Raw genomic sequence first — 22,589 nt, 5'->3', positions numbered from 1 at the left:
CTCAGTGCATGAACAAATGAACGAGGAAGCTAGGAGATAAGTTTAAATAAATTTCAGACTCTAAAGACTTTCTAAAATAACTAAATCAAATCCATAACTGTGTTTGCATGCTTTTATCCTTGGGTCAGCAAACAACCATTCTTCATTCTAGATACGAAAACTAAGGTGATGGTTGCGATTATCATCATCTACCTGTAATTAACAAATGGGGAAATTTTTTTGAAGAGAGTTCCTATTTAGTAAGAAAAAACCATTACAGTGTCAAAGATGTGTATTCAGTCTTAATAGTCCTATTCAGAGTGCTCCGCTTCCATTTTAGCTTTTAAAACACTATTTGCGAAGCTCCTTTGTCAGATTTACAGCAAAATTTCGTTTCATTGCATCGGTCAACACATATAGCGCCGAAACCTCCAAATGAACCAACTAAATCTCGGGAATTGCAGATATTGAAAAGCGAAAGTAGAGCCGAGAAATGTGCTCGACAAAAATGCTACTGCTAAATAGGAGTACAATGGGCGTTTCACTTATACCTCCTGAGAGCTAGAGAGTTTGGTGCCTATTATACTATTCTTTGGATAAAGAAAGGAAAGGATGATCAAGCAAATTTGAAACTCTTCTGTCACGTGAGATGAACTTAGCAATATTGTTAGTCCTAAGCCAATGACTGCATAGCTAAAAAGTCAATAAAAGAAGAAAAACTGTAATACAAGTGTATGAAGGGAAGATTTCATATAAATTATGAAATACTACCGATCACAAAGTATCGAAAGAAGGCTATACTGAGTAATTATTCAACAATCTAGCTGCTCGAATTAGAACCTCTGGAGTAAATCATATTCATAAAAACTGAAACAAATAATGTCCCACGCATCGATATTGGTTTCGATTTAACAATGTTCACTACCAGATTCAAATATGCGATGCACAAACTCCCCTACATTAGTCCATACGTCACAGTGATATTTAACTAGAGGCGAATGAACTACCCTGACAAGGAAAAAGAATGAAAACAATTATCGGTAAATGATAAGGGCACAAATTTGGGTTGTAGTGGTTGATTTTCCTCCAAGGCAAGGGCAACAAGTAGATTATATTGATTTCGGTTGAAGGTACAATTTTAAAGTAGTGCAATCACAGTGTTTAAACCGAAATCGGCCAGGAGTAAAAAAGATCCACAAAAAATCTTGTATTAATGGGTCTTATCAATAAACCTTCCAATAAACCATAGAAACATAAAGAATTACCGATGCCTGTATCTCCTTGTTGGCACTAAGAATTTTAAAAACACGAATGGCCTCCCGTCTGAATTTTGCGACAGCACGAGCGTTCCTACTGATGTCAGCTTCAATGTTGTGCATCGTCCTGAATCGATGTATCAAGTGGGCCTGCAGTCTGTCGATGAATGCATTAGTTCCAAGGGTAGTGTCACTCCTACGGTAGATTTTTTTTGAAAAAAAGACAAGATTAATTTTGACAATTTAAAAATATCTATATCGATAGTAGTGATCCTGCCACGGTTGCGTCGACACTTTGACATCAAAATGGTGATAAGAGTACCCGAGAAATGCAGAATGAAGAATAAAGCAAATTTATAGAATCGGAAAGTGCAAAGATTTACGCTGCACCGAGAACATAGACGTGAGGATGTTCCCCGGACGATTCACCCTTCACCTGGGCCATCTGATAAGCTAAAATGAAAACGAAGTGCCACAATCTACACCAAAGTAGTACACAACAATCATGCATAGGATAATAAATGGAGCTCTAGATAATCATATTACCGCCAAAAGAGAAACCACTCACAAACAAGGGTAGCAGTTGTTGCTGTCGCCCCAACATCAAAGAAGAGGTAGATAGGCTTTTCTTTGGCTAGTTTAATTCTTGGACGAATGTAGTCGAGTGCGACAGCAACATTATCATCCATGAGTTGAATCACCTCGATATTGGCCAAGCCCGCAGATCTCAGCACTGCACGTCTTTCTGCTTGAGTAAAGTAACTAGGTACGGTGATCACGGCGGTTTTCATTTGGGACTCTAAAGGTGAAAGCAAAAGCGTGATATCAACGACAGAAGAGGATTTCTGGTAAGAGATATGAGAAAACTGGCCCACCTGCGAAAGCTTCAGCGGTTTTCTTGACATACTCAAGAAACATGGCCAGAAGAGTCTCGACGGTAAATTCCTTGCCACTAAAAGCAAATGCGTTCGAAATGAGGTAGACTTACTTGACAACAAAGGCGAGTTGACGGGATTCATAACTGAATGTCAGGTTATGATAAGGATATCGCTTTTGATATTCAATCACAGTAGGATGGTCAAGGGTCTTGCCGACAATAGACGGCAACTCCGCGAACACAATAGTCGGGTCCCTAGTAGCCTACTCGGAGGAGATGAAGTTATGTAAAGAGGCTGCACAGTGTAACCACCATCAAAGAAATTAAACGACAATAGTTAAGTATGCCGCATATGGCACAAATAAGATGAGAACTTGTCTAAAAAGCAGACTAAACTCACAAAACGAGTGTCTAGCTCTTAGAAGTAGTGAATGTTTAACAGTAAAAAATATTAACAAGGGGAAGAATATGCAATTAATGGGGCAAATGCTCATAAAATATTAGAAATACAGTAAACAGACAAGAAAGGCCGCTGAAAGTCGACCCAAAAGAATAGACAGAACACTAAGCAAAAAGGAAATGGCCAAAAGACAGAGGCCAGAAATAATTCAAGGTAAATAAAACAGTTACGGCCTTTAAAATCACAACCTCTAGTCAATCACTGAGAAAATACTCACACTGGCTACTGCACCGTTGCCGAATAACCGATTACCTTCCTTCAGTAATACCAAGGTGCAAATTGTACGTTTTGATGCGCTAAAAAATAAACCCATTACTAATACTCACCCATCCAAAACAATTTCCATTGGCACCCCAGGCTGAGAAGTTGAAGTCAAATAAAAAGAAGACATACCCGAACGACAGCAACCTTAGTCACATCCGTACCAAGATCAATTGCCATTGTCGATATTCCATTGCAAAAAGGCAATGCAAATAAAAGACAGAGCGAGATGACGAAAGACATATCGAAGTGAAACATGAAGCAATATCCTGACTCGCTGACAATGCAGCCTATTTAAATGTGTCAAGTTGTGATTGGACTGATCAAGCACCCACCGTTTGATAGAAAAAATATAAACGTACTGAATTATGTCTACAAAACATTATTCGCTCGTTATAGGACTAGACTAACTGACCGACTACAAAAACTGCTTAACAGTCTAGTGTCCTGTATATGTTTAGTGTGATTTCCACTAACAAGGTGAGTTCTTGTTATCATTACACCTTTTTTAGACGATCCAAAATTTGCTTATTCAGATGAAAAAGCATATCAGTTTTCTGTTCACCTACGACCATTTAGCCTTTAAATAAAAATGTTTAATTGCTGTTTGCTGCCGCATGCGTAACTACTATGTCTACCCGCAAACTGGTGTTTCACCTCAAGTCTTTCCTGATCTCATAATAAGCCATACCATTATGGAGGAGGATTTAACAATAGACTACTAAACTTCTAAAGGATTATGGCTACATGCGATACCGCACTATTCGGATTCTGGAAAGTACAAGCATGCCCCAGATTTGGTTAAGAACACAGCCAAATAGAGAAAAACCAGTTCCGAGCCCGCCCCCGTTTTATGCTTAGTCCCTGGCACTCTTTCTGGCCATTCTCCCATGTCGATCACTGCAGCATAGTAGGCCACTTAGAACCCGCCGCCTTGATCGACTGGGCGCCCTTAGCGTACTCAGTTACCATCTTCATGTACGTATGGTAGACAGCTTCTTGGCGTGAAATCGTATGCAACGCCAGTCCTTTGACTTCAGTATTCCCGAATAAATAAAGTGGAAGGAAACATAAGAATAAATATTCCACTAATGTGGCACAAAAAAGAACCATTATCAGGGGTACAGAGGAAGAGTGGGTGAAGTTAGCTGGAAACAGAAGGCGCAAAGGACTTCGAGAGTTCGTCAAACACGTTGTCCTAAAAGAACGTAGCTGTTGGAAGAAGACCAAACATCTTACCATTTTATCAAGTGATTCAAGGAAGGAATGCGATTTGTCGCAGTCGCGTACTTGTGAAATGTACCGATTCAACGACTGAAGCAGAAAAAATTCGGATTATTACCAGCAGAAATTTGGGCATACGAGTATCCAAATTGCACCCGCTTGAAAATGACACATGCTTGTGCTTTTGGTGTATCGCCACTTCAATGATCAACAACACAACCAGTAGGAAATCGCATAGAAATTATTGCCTTAAGGTGATGACCACCACAAGGAAAGAAAAGGGCGGAAGGCAAAGAAAAAAAGCATTAAAGATGTTAGAAACCTACACAGATGTTAATAAAGTGGAGAATGAAACGTACTTTATCGTGACAGTTCCGTAAACTCAACTTAGACTCATGTGGATGTAAAAGGAGAAATTTCCATAAAGCTAAGGTTAGAACAGCAATGACCATGGAGTAACTCACTTCAATAGGCTTTCCAGTGTTTACGGATACCGAAATCATGTTCAGAAGGGAGGCGCTGTGGCTCGGATCCTAAAGTAACCAACAAGTGTAAAATGAAGAGGCTATTCATTGCAAGATTCAGATATAATGTACATTGAGGCGAACTGATGTTGAGGTAAAGTGATAGCGACAATTATAACGCTTCAGGAATCTCTTCAACTTTGAAGTAGGGAAGCTCAAGGGAGGCTAGTTCAAATTAAGGGAAAAAATATCAAAAATCACTAACAAGTTGGATGTTGCATCATTTCAACAAAAGAAGTAATACACATAAGTGGGGAGAAGGTAGAAATGAACATTTTGATTGTAAAGAATTCCAAATTGACAATTCGCACTATTTCCCACTGGTTATACAAACGTCTGCAACAGTAGGGTTAACACATTACTCTTCATTTTCCACTACTATCAAGCTACTTAACATTGAGAAGTATTTTTAACACTGGAAGAAGAACAGGTGCCCATTTGCTTGACAAAAAGGTTTCAAAACAAAACAAATTAGCAAAATAACTACTGAGATGAAGGGCTTTGCGGAAAAAACATATTTAAACAACAATTCAGCTAAAAATGCATCCACAGTATCTTGATAGAAGAAAAATATTCACAAGCTGCAAGAGAAGCTATTAGAGCTAAAAGAAGAACGTGCATAAAGGTTGGCTAGATGAAAGTGAGTTAAAAATGGCAATGAAAGGAAATGAAATCGGAAGCATACGGCAACTGCATGTCATGAGCTTAAAATAAGAGAAGATAATGCTGTCGGGCACTTAGTCGGTATCGTCCAAGCGGAACACGACTCAAAGTTGGTGGATGTCGAATAAAGGATGCAGCACCGAATACAAACGACTGGAATTGAAAGAGCACGATACACACCAATAAAAAGGCAGCTGACGGCATCAGTGGCTTGGCGAAAATGAAATAAAATTGCAAGAGGTAGATGCATGCACGAAAAAGCAGGGTAAAACAGTGCGAACCGACAACAGAAAAAGTGGGCAAACTGACAATGTCAAGAGCCTGACGAAGAAGGGGCTCGGCCTCAGCATGGCGTCCTAAGGCGACGAGGGCGATAGCCTGACCGTTCAACAGAAGAGTGGAGGGCTTGTTCTTTTCTTGCAACTCCTGGTAGATGTTCAGAGCTTCTGTCACCTTCTCTCCCCCCTAGCGGTGGCAAATAAACATTAGGATGTGAAGAAGCGGGGATAATCTAGGGCTGTAGCTGTGATCTACTGGGTATAGGATCCACTGGGAAGCATAGCAAGCGTTGTGCTGCTGGATTTACGCATCCTGCATTTAGCCAAGTAGAATTGCTTTCATAAAGCGCTTGAGATGAAAGTCCAAATTTTGAACGCTTTCTCGATGACTGGTTGCATACTGATATACCAAATTAGAAGCGTGGTAAAATTGAGGATTATGAAGTTTAATGAAAGCCTCATAAACACGGAAACTGTATATATGGGAAGCAAATAAAAATTTAAAACACAAACTCAAGAGACTAAATGTTATTGTTAAAATGGGCTGAATCGAGTCAACAAAGTAATTTGGGAAGACTTCACCCTCCCTCTTATTATTCCAACGGATAAAATCTAGTGTAATACGCAAGTGCAATTTCGAACTCCTAAAATAGACGCTCATCAAGTTACAACCACACCAAATTCGGATTTGCAATAACCTAACAGCAATAAAAGGCCCAAAATTATGCATGAGGAACAAAGGAAGAAAAACCTCTTGTACATACTAGAGCAAAGACCATAGCAGCAAAACACCGTCATTATGTGAAGTCACAGTTAACCAAGTATGATGGGCAAAAATATGGGTGAGCATTTAGCAAAAGTTACCTGAACTAGGTATAATTCGGCAGAAGCCAACTGACAAACCATGGAATCCTCATTCTTGGATTGCATTCTAAGAACTATTTTCTCCGCCAAATCGGCCCGGTTCATCATGAGAAGACAGTGAACCGACATAGCATCACTAGGAACAGAACAAAAGAGGAGTCATTGAAAAAATAGCCACAGGAGCAACGTTGATGCGTCTCAAAAACTCACCACATAAGATCAGAGCTTTGATGAAGAACCCTAAGGGCCTTTTCTGGCATCTATGAATAAATTACATAGCCAAGTACAAAAGATGCATACGTTCAGATTCATAAAAATAGTTGCCCCAATAAGGAGAGCAGTCGGATCCTTGGCAGAAATGTTCTCCATTAGCATTGCATTAAGCTTATCTACAATTTCCTCTCTAGAAAGTATAAGCCATTAAAATAGAATCCACTTGGTATATGCGCCCGATAGTTGCTTGGATAGGAGGAGAACAAGGCGATACTCCGGACGCTCATGAGATTCTGAGACCTCATTTATAACTACGTTGTACTTCTGCTGCGCGATATAAGCTTGAAATGTAAGGAGGTCAATCTCGTCGCGAAACTCAGGAGAAACAATCTGAAAGAAAAGCCATGAAACACACTGGAGTCGTTTGGAAGCACGGTACCCTAAGAAACATGACACCAAAGTAAGCAGATTCGAGACACCACATATGTACTGCATAGGTCATCCTAGAAAGCTCATGTGTGGGCAAATCGATCCAATGAAGATTAAAATCGAAAAAGTTTTCAGCGACAAAATACCAAACAGGCACGCAGAATCCTCACCGGGATTCCATGAAGAAGTTTCAAACACTCTTGAAAGTTCTCGAGAATAAAGTTTTCCCTTGCATCTTGGATAACAGACTCGGTATTCATCGGAGAATCTACGTGGATCTAGAGTAGCCACACGAACTGGCTTGCGCGGGGTATATTTTGACCCACTTAGAAAATTGAAAGATTTTTCACTGTAGGATTCATGCGATGTAAAATTTTGTAGCAGAAAATAGTAATAAGTGTTTGGATGCCTAAATGAACCCAAATTGTGTACGCGGGGTTTTACTGAAGGTATAGCTGTGTAGACAAATTCTGTCGGAATAAGACCAGTGACGTTTCGTTCATAAATTTGTCCCTCAGTCAACAAAACCTATTTGTGCATTTGATTATCGCCTTAATGTTTTACGCATTTAATTACATCTCTTTCATTTTGAGTTCTCGAGTAATGCATGAAATCTCCCTGGATTTGTAATAACTTACATTAGGATGGCAAGACTTTTGTCCTTTAAGTATAGAGTGGTCTAGGGAAAGTCATGCTACAAAGGAAAGTAGAGCCTAAACTTGCTCAAGCGTCCACTTAGCATCCTTCTCATCTAACTAAAATATCAAATCATTGGACTCCTTTTTGCTGTGTATGAAAGTAGGGGAGTATCTAATTTAAAATACTGTTGCGTTGAAGTATTTTTAAAGTTGGGACCTAATGATGAATAGTCAAATGCTAAATCGATCAAGAGAAAAGAAGCTTTGGTGTTCGCTATCTGTCGTGATGACGTCTGTGCCTAGGTTCTCGAGCACTGTAAAGGAGTTGCGAATTCTTTTTTCACCTGTTAATGCATCAAGCGCAGGAGTAAGGTACTTAATATCGTTATTTTCCTTTCCTTTCTTTAGTGAAGTGACACTGTGGTTTGAGTTGGTATACGTTATTTTAACGTGGTTCATTTTGCTTAAACCTGTGTTTTTCTCGAATGCAAAACACGATTCGAGAAAGTATTGTTCATTTACCGTTTTCTACCGTTGTAGTTTGATGCACGACCGACTTCGTTTGTATCTATGGATTGCTAGTACTTCGTAGACAATTTAGAAGTAGATGTATCAATAACCCCTAACGTCTACCTGACTGATTTCTACCAGTTGCCTTATATTAGTTTATTCTTGTCAAACCCCGCTATACCCATCTCACATGACGTTTCGTCAACGTCGTACACTTTCCTGTGGATCGGAGATGACTCATTTGGGTTATGCGACCTCGTTTATTTTAAACGGTTTTCTCCTACTACCTATTTAGAGAGTTCATTGGCAAGAGCTATGTGGGTTTGAGGAACAGCAACCCTGGTGTCAAGTTCATGCTGCGCGAAGGCAACTCAATTAGCCCTCGTATCTACGCCAGATACGGCTTCGGCAAGGAGTCATTTGTTTCGGTAGACAACGCCTCTCCCACTGAAATAATGGACAAGATCTGCAAACTTGCGAAGGCTTAATCGTACTCTTATTAGTTGTACAGTTTCCATCCCCTATCTAAGTGTCCTGGAGAATAGTAGGTGAATAGAATTACATGTTTGTTTTGTCGCTAAAATGGGTGATAGGTTGGCCAAGAAGCAGTAGTATTTATTTATGAAAAAACAGGTAGTCTTATTGCTTTCAGAATCCGATGTACGGTTTTGAAGTAGCGGCTTTGGATCCCTTGAACACGTTCTTTCCCCTTGTCTGATCCGATCTCCATGTACATGTGGTAAAAATCAGCATGACGCTAAAAAGCGAAGGCGATCCTGCTTAAGGCGCTGAAACAAATTCTAGAAATCTATTTGAAAAGAAACGTTAGAGGATAGATGCTGCAACATCGGTTCTGGTTATTTTCTTGCTGATATACGCTAGTTTTGCGGTATTTTCAATGAAAGATGACCGATGGTTAAGTGTAGCGCGCCTTACGTGGAGAGTTGGTTCCGGGTCAGGCCTAAATTTGTCCCCAGATTCAGGAATCTGCAGCTGGTAGACGTATTTCCGGTTCATCAGGTACACTCTCCAACGTTCCTTTAAAGAGTAAGAGCGTAATTTGACAGGAATGCAATCAAACACGGCATGGTTTCCAGTGAAGATCTGAGTCATACTGGTATGATTGGAATGAGAGACGGTAGCTGATTACCTCGTCGACAGGTCCGTCCTCGTCAAGATGCTCGGCACCGACAAGAATTATGCTGCTGGGATCCTGGCACGCCGAGTTCCAATGAGACCACCCGAAGGCCATCACTGGGCTCAGGAGGGCCATTTGCTCGTACAACCTCTGCTCTGTCAGTGGGTTCTGGCAGATATAAGAAGTGGTCAATTATATTTTGTCATCCGCAACCTAACCGTAGAGGGCGTTTACAATGCTAAGATAGTACCGTAAATCAAGCCTAGCTAAGTTTGTTAGCTGTTAGGTGATAAGCTGGCGAAGATTACTACTGGGGTCTTATCCTCAGCGTTGTTCGTTGCAATACAATGGTTAAATTTATTACATAGTTGAAAGTCCTCAATAAATGCCATATTTCGGTCATGGCCACGTTTCAGAGCATGGAGGTTAGTTGTGGCACATCGCTTTGTTGCTAACAGCGACTAGCGCGAGGTCGATTGAGGCAGGTTAAGTAGACGCATAACTCCCCAGGATGTCTCAATGAAGCCAATATTTCATGCAAGGCAGCCTAGCATTTGCGTTAAGAGCAATGCACAAAGTTGAGAAGGCTAAAACGGATACGCCTTAAGGTTACGGACCGGTAAACTCCGAGGAGCAGTGCTTCTTGGTCGCAAGTACGGGTTAGGTTAGCGATTGTAGCATGCTACTGTCCAAGTCTGAAGTATCGAAAGGTGGCAGATGTTAATTTATACTATTTATTACTTCTCGACTGAGATGGCTCTCTGCAACAGTATTTCACTCCTCAAAATGTCTGATGAAATTCCTCTAAATTAGACTGACTTTAAGGCGCCCACAAGGCATTAATTTATTTGATCGTTTGAGCGTTAGACGTGCATGCAGAAGTTGCCTTGATCCAAAAGAATTATCCTCGAGAGCACCCTTGGGCACATGAGTAAGCTGATTTACAAGTTGTAGGCAGTTTGAAACAATTAGCCAGTTGCAAGAAAAATTAACCTTCTCAATACACTCAACACGCGTGCCCGAGTCAGGCCGGGGAAAGATGTTGACTCCCGAGGCCGTGAGCACACAGGTGAGCTCGTCGGGCGTGAACCACCGCCCCGTGAGATGCTCTAATTCCAATTGCCCACCGAGCCCCTCGTCAGTGACAGCGCCGCCGATGGCTGCGCCGACCCTACTAGCCCGCGGTCCCGCCGCTCCTCCACCGCCGAGACGTCGGCGCGCAGTGGCTGGTGTGGTGACAGCGGCCTCATCAACGGCTTCATCGGAGGTGGCGGTAGGGGCCGTGGCCACTCCAGCCGCTTTTGCTGCCGCTGCTGCCTCCTCCTCTGCCATCTTCAAGGGGTCAAGGATCGCCTTTGGGTCCTCCGCTAAAATGGCCACCCGGTCGTCCAGCACATGGAGATGGACCTGGGGAGGATAAATAATCCATATATTATTGGGAAAACCTTAGCCTAATTATCACACAAGATTACGCCGACTTCTCATTTTGCTTACGATGGAATGACTGGTTTATACATTTTACAGTTATTCTGATCATGAGGAGCTAGAGTTGCATGGTTACGTGGTAATTATTGGTAGTAAATATGGCAGAGAACACAAAGGAACCGTAAAAAGGGGTCGGATGGCGTACACGAATATAGGCGCCGGTGATAGTAATGAGGCACTGGTCAGCCTCGGTCTTGTCAGCGAGGAAAATCTCATCTGGCACACCCATGGAGTCTAGGGGCCCGAGGGCGTCTGGTTGGGCCGGCATCTGCGGTGGCGGATGGAGTGACGGGGACGCTGCCGCCGCACCCCCATTCGCAGTGGCCACTGTCACCTCGTCGCCCCTCGCTGCCGCCGCCGCGATCTCCAGAGGTGCCGCTGCAGCTACCGATACGGGCGGCTGCGGTGGTGGCAGTGCTTGAGGTGCCAAGTTCGTTTGAGAGGCTCGTTGCGGTGGCTGCTGTGCCGTATTAGCTGCCTCCGGTGGGGCCTAACCAATGGAATACCAAAATATATCCGCAATAATTTTGTAGAACACTAAGCCACAATTCGCTCGACAAAATCCGCACTATGACATTCCAATCCATTACACCCATACTCAGTAACTTACTACTTTGAACGTTTCCTCGATAATGCCAACTGATCAGAAAGGAAGTTTAAAAGATAAGTTTTTGGCAATTCCCTCCGTGCTGAAGAACATAGGTAGGGGTGTTCAAATAATATTTATTTGAGGGTTCGGTGAGTGGAGCCGTGACAAAATAAAACCAGTAGCGTTATAAAAATGAAGCTCATTTTGAAGAATGCATCTTCATGCAAATAAACGGTGAAGTGGGTGCTCGTAGAGAGTAAATCACGTTTAACCAGAAATTAAAAATAAATAAAACTAAAATAATTATCTGGCATTCATATCACAAGGCAGTTAAATCAAGCAAAGAGTAGCCCGTAAATTCGCATTTTGGAGTACCAACACGAAAGAAGCAGGGCTTCAGAAAAAAACATCTGTAAATGAAATTACCGAAGAATCTAAAGGTAGAGGTTCCATGTCTTTGTCGCTAGGGTTTGTCCCCGCCACCTCAGCTATTTCCGTTTGTGCCTTGATGACCCTCCTGGGGAGTGGTCTCATTTCCCAGTGCTGAAATAGAATATAAGTCATTCCAGTATTTGGAAACATCTAGGATCTATGACGAAAAGCGTTTCGTATTTCTAGAGCCAAGGTAACACTTAACCGGAAAACTAGAAAATAAATAAAATTAATCCAAGATTTCAAATTAAACAGACATTTCCCTTATGCACAAATTAGTGTAAACACTACCTGGAAGGGCATGTTCAGGTAAAAGTCCTGAAAGACAGCAAATGTACCGAATACGGCCGTTATAAAGGAAATCTCATTTAGCTCTGGAGTAAACTGGTTAATGACAACTCCGTTGGTTCGCCATATCAAATTTTCAGGATCCCAACAAGCTAGCACGGGCTCCTCAGGGATGATGAGGCAGTCGGGCAAGCTGAAGGCAACACAAAGCGACCATCCGAAAGGTCGATTGATAACAAGAGTGATAGTAGTCAAACAAAATAACATTTGGAATCACATTTACCGTAGCTTAACTTCCACGGGTGGATTCGGCTCTGGAGCATCAATCCGCTTTATGCTAGTTGCAGACGGGTGAACTGAAAATAGACACTTCCGAAGTCAGATGAAAGAACTTACTACTGTTCAAAAATAATACATAAATGATAAATTAAATAATAGAAGCTAACCACTTCTTAATTATCAAAACGGAGGCGTAAGCTTTACAAAAAGATGAGTAACATGGTCTGGAGAAGATTTAAAAGGGGAAATTCGCGAACTCAATTTGGAATTTCTGATTAGGTTTAACTGAATCCCTATCAAATTTACCATAGAGTGAACATAACCTAACCTATTTAGCTATAGTTCCATGTTTAAGCATTTCATTTGTGATCTTACCTCAGCCTGCTTTCAATTGTTAATGCCACCAGCATTTGTAGTACAGGGATTGCGATAATTTTCCACAGTTGAAAATTTAGTGCGAATAAACTAGCTATGTTTACGGACTTACGATCCAAGGGAGCGTCAGTATCAAGCTCTACGGGCACACTGGTTCCATCGGTGTTGACAGCAGTGACCTCTCCCCCTTCCGCGACCGTTTGCTCAGTCCCCTCTTCTTGTGACTGACCACCTTTCTCCTCCTGTTCTTGTCCCTCCAGCCCCTCTTTTACCTCTTCTGCCTTTCCTTCCTCCTCTGTCTCTGTCTCCTCGTCCTCCAACTGAGGCGTATCGACTATATACTCGAAAGGCGTGAGGAGGGGAGGCACGACGCAATTGGTCCACCGCCATCCCCGACCCATGCGCGGCTGACGCGGAAGTTTGAGCAGATCAAACTGGAAGACGCCACCCACCACGTGGTAGTCGCAGAGGTCGATTGCGTCCTCCGGCAGGGGAATAGGACTCCACAGTGGCTTGGCTACGGACAACCACAAGTCTTAGGAGTCAGGTGGGGATCCACACATACAATTTGTCCCAAATGCAGCTATGGGTGATTTGATAGGCTTCAGTATTATGGAATAACCTAATAAGATGTGAGACCCCAAGTTGTTTACACACATCCTTGTTAAATAATGTGGAAAAGTCTCCACATTAGGAATTACCCGTTTAAAACCTTTTAAAAGTATTTTTGGATAATCTGTGTAGAACACCGTCAGAATGCACAATAGTTAAATGGTTCTGCATGTCATTCACTGAGACTAAGGCAACTTTAATCAGAACATCAACTCTCGCCAACCATGCCCCTAGGTTCTCAGTCATTCTGTGCTCTCATAAGAAGAAAGCTCCCATATCACTACGCCCTATGACGTTTGAGCTGAAGAATACAATTACTTGATGTAAGAGCCAAATTTTGCGTTTTAAGGGAACAAATTATGTACTTTTCGTAAGTTAAATATTTTCTATAATATGCCACAACGGAAACAGAATGTGGAAAGTTCACTAACTAATGTATTTATGCTTGATGAGGAATTTAATTTACTTGGAGTTTCCGCACGATCTTCTTCTGGTATTTCAACAACCTTCTCTTCCTCTTTATGCTCTTCTTCCACTACCCCTTCTTTCTGCTCCTCGATCAAAAGGTCGAAAATGTTCTAATGCACAAAACAGGATGGATGATGTCCCGCAATACATTTATGCGTATCGGCAATTAAACAAAGGCAATTATAATTTTTTCACCACAGGATGGAAAAAAACTTGTTGTACAGAACAAGGAAAGCCAAATACCAATGATTTGCTAGGTGTTTTATACAGCAGTCTCATTATGCATCATTGTGTATTATGAGGTAAAAGAATGAAAGGAATGCATCGAATGACTAGAAAAACAAACTAACCACGGAGGACTTTGTATCGACTTTTGTAGCATTAGTTCCATTAGCAGGCTTCTGCATCTCTTCGATCTCACCCGCTGCTCGCATCTCCTCTTTCATGTTCTCTTCTTTCACCTCCAACTTCCCAGCCATCCCTATTTCCTTCCCGTCCTCCGCACCTGTTGGCTTGCCATTCAATCCCGCTACCGCACTGTCCGCCACGCCTTTTCGAACACCTTCAATGGTGGTAATGGAGGACACTTTTTCTTCTGTAAAAATTTTGCACAAGGCCAGTTCACTAAACAACTTACCTAAATTTTGGATAACATAATGATCTGCTAATTTAAGCTATCGCGGCTTTAATCGATAACTTGCTCTAAAAAACTACTTTAAAAGGTGTACAAGTAGAGAACATGATTACAATCTTTTAAAAATTGGCTAGACACATTTCATTAGCACCGTGATCCTACCTGAACCGTTATATACCCTGGGCCGGTATGACAGTGAGGTCACAGAATAAGTGTCAAATTTCATAAAAACAATTCGAAAGGCACAATCCGATAACGTGAGGACCCGGGGAATACTGAAGGTAATGCCTGTCTCCTCAAAAGTGTATCGTCTTATCCTAACGAACCAGTAAGAAAAATTAAATAAACCTAGGATTTTTTGAAAGATTCCCCCATATACACAGAGAGAGCCAATTATTGTGCCAGTACTTCTGCAAGTTGGCAGTTTCTGGATCAGCATAGTGGCTGGCTTTAGTCAGAGTTTCAACACATGCTCTGTTCACCTTCTCTTGAACAAGTTCTCGCAACTCCTGCATGACCTAAGAGAGATAAATTACTTACAATGTAGTGTAGTGTAAACAAACCTTACGATATCTTTCTAACTCAGAGTAGTTTTCGTCCAAATCTGCAATGAGTGTTTGAAGCTCATCGATGAGCTGTGTTAAAAAAGATGGTGTCAAAAAATACAGCAAAATTTACCTTCATGGCATTTACACTATCAACCATAACGTCTTCCATGGAAATACGGTCCTCATTTGTCCGCCAGAGACTCATGTAGGTGTTGATCTCCCTTTCAATGATAGGATTTGGCAGACCATCACAAAGAAGGTATCTGTACCACTAAAACGGGTAACGCAGGAGTACTACACTTACAATATAGTCATCCGCCCTCTCACGTTGAATTTTATCGAGTGCTTGATGGTGCCTCGATAGCAGTTCGCGCGTTTCATCAAGCTCTGCTTTCCGGAACTTTATCTCCTGTTAAAAAAAATAAACAAGATACTTACTATATAGTCACAAAAATTTAGTTTGATAAACGAACCTGATTAAACAACCGCCTAACTAGTATGTTGCTGTCATGATTTTTTCGAAAACCTAGGATTTTTTTCAGGTTTGACTTCCTGGTAGAGTTAATAAAGTGAAGCTGACCAACATAAACTATCTAACCGCACCGGAAAAAAAGTAATGAATCTGGAAAATCTTCCCCAATGCCTATCTAATATGTATACCGCAATTTCCAATTCTCGCAAACGTTGGAGTTCAGCCAGTTTAGCAGCAGCCTTTGATGCTGCCTCCTTTTCCGCAATAAGCCTCCTCTCTAGTCATCAAGCTAAGACCGTTATTAGATCTACCTTCTTCTTTTTTCCTCGCTTCTTCCTCCTTATGAGTAAGTTTAGGCATTATCGCCTTAAGCTGACGCAACCTTGAATGCGGCAACGACGCTACCAAGCTGGAATATTTCACGACCTTAGTAGAACATCTTAACAAAAGGTGTAATTCAACATAATGATATATATTTCAAAAGTAACTCTGAATGGTAACTCCATAAACAGATACCGCCTTTAGCAGGAGGATATAACGCAGGCATAAGGATCTTGAAGTGCTTGTTCATAAGAGATTTAGTTACAAAAGCATTTTGCAAGTATAAACTGGGAATTTTTAAAAGCTGAGTAAGAGGTACCTGCTGCTTTGTTGCATCTTTTGCATGGTCAAAGTGCTATTTTCATTTTGCAATTTTGCTTTAATTACATGCGTTTTTGTAGATGGGAAAACAGTTTTTGTACTTAGTTGCTCCAACATCATGTAAATGACTTTTCAGGAGTGTTTACTCCAAAGCATAAAGGTTGACGGCCTGCTACTATAAGCACTTTTTCCACTAAAATTCAGAAATTACCAATGTGCTCGCCCATTAATCTGGGGTCAAGCCAATAGGCAGTGGGTGTTACAATAGCCCATAGTATCATCTGGCTGTTTCATACCTGTCGGTTTATCATTCAATGACGCTACGAGCGGTTCCTGTTGATTTTGCGTCCAAATGGACGGAACTCGGAGATGTTTGTTTCAAGTTGATCCGATGTGAATATGTTCCAAATACGATCTGGTATAAAAGTTTCAGTGATGTCTATGCCTTGTGCGTGTCTCGTCCTGATCCTCAATCGCCCAGATTATACGATGCGGTTACGGATCTGTTAAAAGATAGATTGTCAGAGATTTTGAATGAGATATCAGGCGTTGATGTTGCCTCATTGCTCACAATCTATAACCACCACTGGAATGTCTTCCGTCGCGGATTACAAGATCTGGATAATCTGTTTAAGTATTTGATTTGTTTTACTATATTTCATATTTGAGGTTTTTCAATGGTCAATATGTTCGCCCTAAAAGACCATCGGAAGCTGACATGTGTTACAGCGAGGCACTTCCTACAGCTGAAAAGCACAACATGGAAATTTTGCAGCTCGGGTTGTCATTATGGAAGTCCTGCTTAATTGACTCTATCAGTTGTCGACTTACCGCGTGCCTTCTTGCAGAAGTTTCAAAGTGATTTTCTTTTTCATGATTTATGGTGGTTAGTGATCGCTTAGGGATTGTTTCACACCAAGATGGTATTGTTCCTTGCCTCGAGTCCTTCCTTCGTGTTGATGAGCTGAAAGGACTTACAAAGGTTACTATTTTTACAACAAACTGCTTATTTTGTTGTAGGTTGCACTAAACGTGTACTCAAATTTGTTTGAGTGTCCTTTGGTAGAAGAATCTCGGATTTGCTATTCGAATTGGGCAGCTAAGGCTATTGCTTCAATGTCTTGTACTGATTACATTTCTGAGGTAAGCCGCATCTCAAATGTCCGATTGCTATTATGGCGATGATTTTGAGATGTTTAGTCTTGTTGATGAGTTTTGAATAATACGCATGAAATCGGAGTTACGTGCCTGTTTTGATACATAGGTAGTTTTTGCATATATCCACCTTTTAAATTTTGAGCTTCTGATTGAGGTCTGGTTGATAATATTTCCTCGTTTTAAAAGTGAGTGAATCAATATGTAGTTTTGATTTTTTCCCTCTTTATGTAGTTGGCCTCAAAATATCCATGTTTTTCCTTTTCTGGATTCAGGCCTTAAAGTTCCTCAACGAGGAAACGAGTAGGGCGACCAAGTACTATATATATTCACGGGACCACCTAATCAGCCTATTCCACGAAATCGTTGTTCACCAACACCTGGAATTTCTCAACTCTAACGTTGCTGACTTCGTACAGACGGAAAATAAGGAGGGTGAGCTTCTATTGGACGCCTTGCGATCTAGTTTTTTAATGCTTGAATTCACTAACTCAAAATCGTTTTCCAATTAATCGAATGGTGTATATGGTATTCATTTATACACTGGCTTACGACAGCATTGAACGTGTTTTCTTTGCCACTGTTAGGATGTTGTATTTCGATTTAGTGCTACGCAAATCCTACCTACTCCTCGCACCAACCAACCAATGTGCCGAGTTGATTAAGTACTTCGGTCTACACGTGAAGGATAAGGTGAATGCCGTTCTTGCCCGCATACCGTCTGATCGTGCGGTAGGTGATTGATTTCCATTGTTGCTAGATAACATTTGAATGAGGAGAGCATCGCAACTTTTCCCCCTTTTTCCCCAAAGCTGGCTCCAGCATACTTCGTTGACAACTTGCTCCTAACAAGAGACCACTTTACCAAGCTCATTGATGAGGTTTTTGATGGAACCTGTACGTACCGCAACGAGATGGACAGGGCGTTTGAGCAGGCCATAAACTCAGCCACTCCACCTATGTCGCAAGCTTCAGTGGCGTCATCTACCTCAGTTTTTTCCTCTCGGTAAGTTTCTTCTAACTCCCTGTGCGTGAATTTTTTCTGTAGTTGATCGTAACATTAACTTTTGGAGAAATACGGTTCGCGTGGCTCAATACATCTGCCGCTATATGGACGATTTGTTGAGACGAACGGACAAGCGCTACTCAGACGCTGATCTGGAAGATAAAATTTCCGCCTCCATTGTCCTCTTCAAGTACATCGAGGAGAAAGACGTATTCAAACAGGTAAACCTTAAAAAACGGTGGTATTTTAGCTAGTGCTCTTTGCACATGGTGGAATAGTTGTACGCATGCCTCCACCCCAGTCATTGTTCTACGGAGAGCCATTTGTTTTGTCAACTTCAATGATAACTTGGTCACCGTCCATAAGGTTGCTTTACTAAATCGTTTTGTCCATCCGCGGCATGTTTCATCCAAAGGTCATCCGTGTAACCTTTAATGATGAGAACGTATCGAGTTAAGGCACTATTATTTTTTTTCCAAATTAAAATTTGTTTTTGTTATGTGCTTTTTGTATCTTAGTACTATCAAAGAAGTTTGTGCTTTCGCCTACTCTTTAATCCCTCCACCCTGCTGGAATTAGAGGAGTCGACAATAACGAAACTGAATACGGTGTGCGGCTACGAGTTCACGTCCAAGTTCCATCGCATGTACGCGGACATTCAACTGGCCGAGGGAATGAATAACAACTTTCGTACATACCTACGCGAGAAGAGCCTTTCCTTCCCCTTTTCGCATCACTGTCACGTGCTCACAGTAAGTTTCCTTGCAGATATGCCACTTATGCTCACGTTAATGTTATCGCTGTCAATGTTGGTCACTCGATATTAGGGTTCTGGTGATAATGATGGAATCGCTCGAATCTAGCCCCTGCAAAGTTTAGTGGAGGTCGGGGGCTGATGAGTTGAATTCCCAACGCAATTGAATTGTTGTTATGATCGTTGAATTGGGATAAAAAGTTTCCTTAAAGGTGAATGTTTGCCTATTAAAAGCATTATGTTTGGTTGAAAAAAACCGTGTAATTCCCTCATTGATTGTGAAGTAGCAGTAGATTTTGGAATTTCTCCTTGCGAATTTTTGTTTGGTTACATGTTTCCACCTATCGTATATGATGTGCAGTAATTCTTTCATTTGTAGGTGAATCAGACTAACTGTTCGATAATAACTTCGGCTGCTTCTTTTGCTGTTACTCCCAACTGTAGACATATCCATGTTGAAGCACATAAGCATTTTCGGTTCCTAAATTCCATCCAACCAAATGCAGTACTCGGCTCAAAGATAAACTAGATTGATGAATTAACACGATTAATTGCAGGTTTTTCAGATTACAGGTAATATACTGACTTCGTGAAGTTGGCATGTTTCCCACCTTCAATATGTGAATTTTGTGCCTAGCTTCGTTTAGAAGTTGTAGTCATGTTTTTATGACATATGGAAGTGTTGATTGATTAATACGATTCTTTGCACTTGCGAATCCCATGAGGTATAATTTCCTTTTAATGTTCAAAAGCATCTTAATGATTGGATTATAATTAATAATGCCTAAATAAATGAGAGCCTGAAGTAATCAGGTCCCAAACGAGAAAGCCGATGCAGCAAATCGAATAATTATTCTTCGACAGGTAAGCGCCTGGCCTATCAATACGAAGAGCAGCATAGTCTTTACCCCGCCCCAAGAGTTGAGCGAGTTCTTGAAGCACTTTGAGGCCTTCTACTCTACGTCTTACACCGGGCGCAACCTGCGTTGGGTGCTCTCCTCCTGCACCGCGGAGGTGCGCCTCCTTTACGCCGACCGGCCTTACTCTCTTGTCATGACGGCGCTGCACGCGGCCACCATGATGCTCTTCGAGTCGCGCGACGTTGACCAGATGACTCTGGGCGCTCTACGCACCGGTCTTCTGGGTGATGCGGGCGCTGCGGCAGTTGCTGCCGCCGAGGTGGAGGGTCACGAGACTGAGACGCCTCCGGAGGACATCATGAAAAAGGCTGTGGCGCCCCTCATTGAAGCGGGCTTCCTTCGGCTTCTGTACCCCGATGGACTCAATCCCACCACTGTCTTTGAAGTGAGTTGAAAGACTCACATTCAAGCCTCTTTATACGGCTCTTCAGTTTACATGTTTTGGATGGTGAAAGTTCGAGTGGTTCTTCTCCGTCTTGCATTTTTTAAGCCCGATTGAGGTACCGTACTCCTCTAAATCAATTTTACAGTCCCAGAAGTTGTCTAAAATTTTGTTATCATTTGCACACATGTCCTTAAATTGCGTTGAGTTCTCTTTTGTGTAGCTTGTCCTTCTGCTATAGTAGTTATCAACTCAACCATTGGTTTCTAATGCGTTTGTTCTCATTTGACATCCTAAATAGTGTTTTCCTTTTATGAGTTATTCAATTTGCATCCATTGCATTCTACAAGTTAGGGTGATTTTAAATCATGTTCGTGGCCTCTGTTATTTGTGAAGAACACGCAGTTAGGTGCTGAAAACTGGGCACATTTTGTGCAAGACACGAAAATGTAATTGATAATGCAAGATGGGTGAAGAGAAGTTGTGCTTCTCACTTGTTGTGGAACAAGGGTGGAGGCGACTTTGCTATTAAGGGTAAAGTGTGGTCCATTTCCGTGCTACTTGTCTCTTCCTGACTTGCTTTTCAAACGGTACTGGAATCTTCAAAAGTCGTCTGTGATCCACCGATTACTTCTTGCCTCGCCTGAACTCATCTCCTCTATTATTATTACTCTTCCTCGCCCAGTTTTCGTACATTCAAACGCCTTTGAGATATTTGCAACTACTGCCGAGCTCTTAGTTCAGCCGGCTCTTTCCAGCCTTCTTAATAGGGTTTACCCCTGGTTTCTTGGCTTCCCTTTGTGGACCACTGTCTTTACGTTCCCCCTTCATCCGATCTTTAAATGGTCGAGCTATCCAAATAATGCTTACATAGTGGTAGTTTTGATAAACTATCAAAGTATAGAGAATGTAGTGGACGACATGAATCTGGAACGTGCATTGCAAACCGGTGGCTGGGCAATTGCTCATTTCAAGCATTTGCATGAGCCGTTTTTAAGTCGCATGAGTCTTTAATAACTCTGGTTTACTTCTAGCTTCTAATTCTGTGGCTTATTTTCGGTCTGCTTACATTTAAGATTATGATTCCCAGCCAAATTCGAAGTTACCAACTTTCATTTGGCTTCACTACGGTTTTGCCAAAAGATGGTCGTAAAACCGATGTGCTAGGAGATTATAGTTCCAAAGGTGTGTTGGGAATCTAAAAATCAGGATTGTTCAGACTTAACAGGGACTCATTTTTCTGCCTCCAAGCTTTCCAATTTCGTTAGGTAGATATAACTCAGTGTATCACATTCCCAGCTTACAGAATCCCTTTTTTATCATACACCTTCCCATCCAGCTTCTTGCTCATACTTTCATTCACATCTTATCCTGCTACAGTGAAGTTCACAGTTCTGCCTATCCTTGGTGTGGGCGTTGCAAAGCTGATAAAGCCGACTGCTTTTATGAAATTGATTAAATTCTTAAGCAATTGTCTCTAAGTAATAATGTTAGAACAAATTGGGTAGTCTTGCTTCTTTGTTGCCTAATATTCTGCTGAAACTTATGTGGATCCTTTTAGGATGACGCAATTGTGACACTAAATAGGGGCTTTACGAGTCGGCACACCAAGCTGAAGTTCCTCTATTCCCCCCAAACTCTTTTGAACACTGCAACGGTGAGTGTTGTATTTGTGCAATGCATGAGATTTGAACAATCCCGTTGAATCTCCTCATCGTTGTCCAACTTTTAGGAGGAGGTGGAGCAAGTGGAGAAGGAAGTGGAGGAAGATCGCCGTTTCTTCACCCAGGCCGCCATCGTGCGCATCATGAAGGGGCTCAAGACGTGTCAGCACACCGACCTCGTTAAGGGCGTCATTGCACTGTCTAAGGGACGTTTCCAGCCCCATATTTCCCTAATCAAACGCTGCATCGAGACACTGATTGAAAAGGGCTATCTTGAGCGCAATCCCAACGATCCAGACCAGTATAACTATATGGCCTGAGTTAGAACCATCTCACTCCTGCCCTCCGTGATACCAGAGACCGCACTGTCACGAACATATTGCTATCACTGCTATTTATAGGTCATTTTACGTACATTGCAAGCCTTTCATTCATAACATCTCAACTCGCACGAAATTTGGCGAGTATAATGCTCTGTAAAGTATACGTGGTAATGTTACTTGTTGGTATTCCAGTCGTAGATCCTGTGTGTGGTTGGCTTATTACTTTCCCTACTTGTGCTTAGTGGGA

The 22,589-nt window shown here is 41.7% G+C and overlaps 4 protein-coding genes across 4 annotated transcripts; 2 read left to right on the top strand and 2 right to left on the bottom strand. All coding sequences in view use genetic code 11, as the record gives it.

Moving 5' to 3' along the window:
* Positions 1-1,614: 1,614 nt before the first annotated feature.
* On the bottom strand, positions 1,615-7,288 carry EGR_02639 (Coatomer subunit epsilon; the record flags this gene model as incomplete). Its single annotated transcript, XM_024491888.1, has 14 exons — positions 1,615-1,688; positions 1,804-2,034; positions 2,111-2,187; positions 2,224-2,375; positions 2,966-3,123; positions 3,760-4,045; positions 4,073-4,147; positions 4,522-4,590; positions 5,554-5,709; positions 6,387-6,522; positions 6,597-6,646; positions 6,687-6,789; positions 6,823-6,989; positions 7,199-7,288. The coding sequence occupies 14 exons, from the start codon at positions 7,286-7,288 to the stop codon at positions 1,615-1,617; spliced, it is 1,824 nt and encodes a 607-aa protein (XP_024353703.1).
* Positions 7,289-7,952: 664 nt separating this feature from the next.
* EGR_02638 (NADH dehydrogenase [ubiquinone] 1 alpha subcomplex subunit) lies at positions 7,953-8,664 on the top strand (the record flags this gene model as incomplete). The annotated part of the gene is made up of 2 exons (XM_024491887.1): positions 7,953-8,038; positions 8,472-8,664. The coding sequence occupies 2 exons, from the start codon at positions 7,953-7,955 to the stop codon at positions 8,662-8,664; spliced, it is 279 nt and encodes a 92-aa protein (XP_024353702.1).
* A 131-nt stretch (positions 8,665-8,795) lies between these two features.
* Positions 8,796-16,153, bottom strand: EGR_02637 (Cancer susceptibility candidate protein; the record flags this gene model as incomplete). The annotated part of the gene is made up of 18 exons (XM_024491886.1): positions 8,796-8,933; positions 9,113-9,214; positions 9,327-9,482; positions 10,308-10,721; positions 10,945-11,289; positions 11,815-11,931; positions 12,112-12,301; positions 12,392-12,464; positions 12,875-13,279; positions 13,841-13,952; positions 14,193-14,479; positions 14,856-14,994; positions 15,040-15,111; positions 15,155-15,295; positions 15,329-15,433; positions 15,685-15,773; positions 15,808-15,935; positions 16,137-16,153. The coding sequence occupies 18 exons, from the start codon at positions 16,151-16,153 to the stop codon at positions 8,796-8,798; spliced, it is 3,030 nt and encodes a 1,009-aa protein (XP_024353701.1).
* A 299-nt stretch (positions 16,154-16,452) lies between these two features.
* On the top strand, positions 16,453-22,339 carry EGR_02636 (Cullin-2; the record flags this gene model as incomplete). Its single annotated transcript, XM_024491885.1, has 11 exons — positions 16,453-16,772; positions 17,030-17,120; positions 17,159-17,281; positions 17,569-17,728; positions 17,901-18,025; positions 18,106-18,299; positions 18,367-18,520; positions 18,818-19,051; positions 19,918-20,358; positions 21,917-22,012; positions 22,088-22,339. The coding sequence occupies 11 exons, from the start codon at positions 16,453-16,455 to the stop codon at positions 22,337-22,339; spliced, it is 2,190 nt and encodes a 729-aa protein (XP_024353700.1).
* Between the last annotated feature and the right edge of the window lie 250 nt (positions 22,340-22,589).

This window comes from Echinococcus granulosus (assembly GCF_000524195.1).
Source record: "Echinococcus granulosus chromosome Unknown EG_S00012, whole genome shotgun sequence".
In the NCBI taxonomy this organism is placed as follows: Eukaryota; Metazoa; Platyhelminthes; class Cestoda; order Cyclophyllidea; family Taeniidae; genus Echinococcus; species Echinococcus granulosus.
Note: the sequence above shows the minus strand (reverse complement) of the source record. Positions and strands in the feature narration are given on the sequence as shown.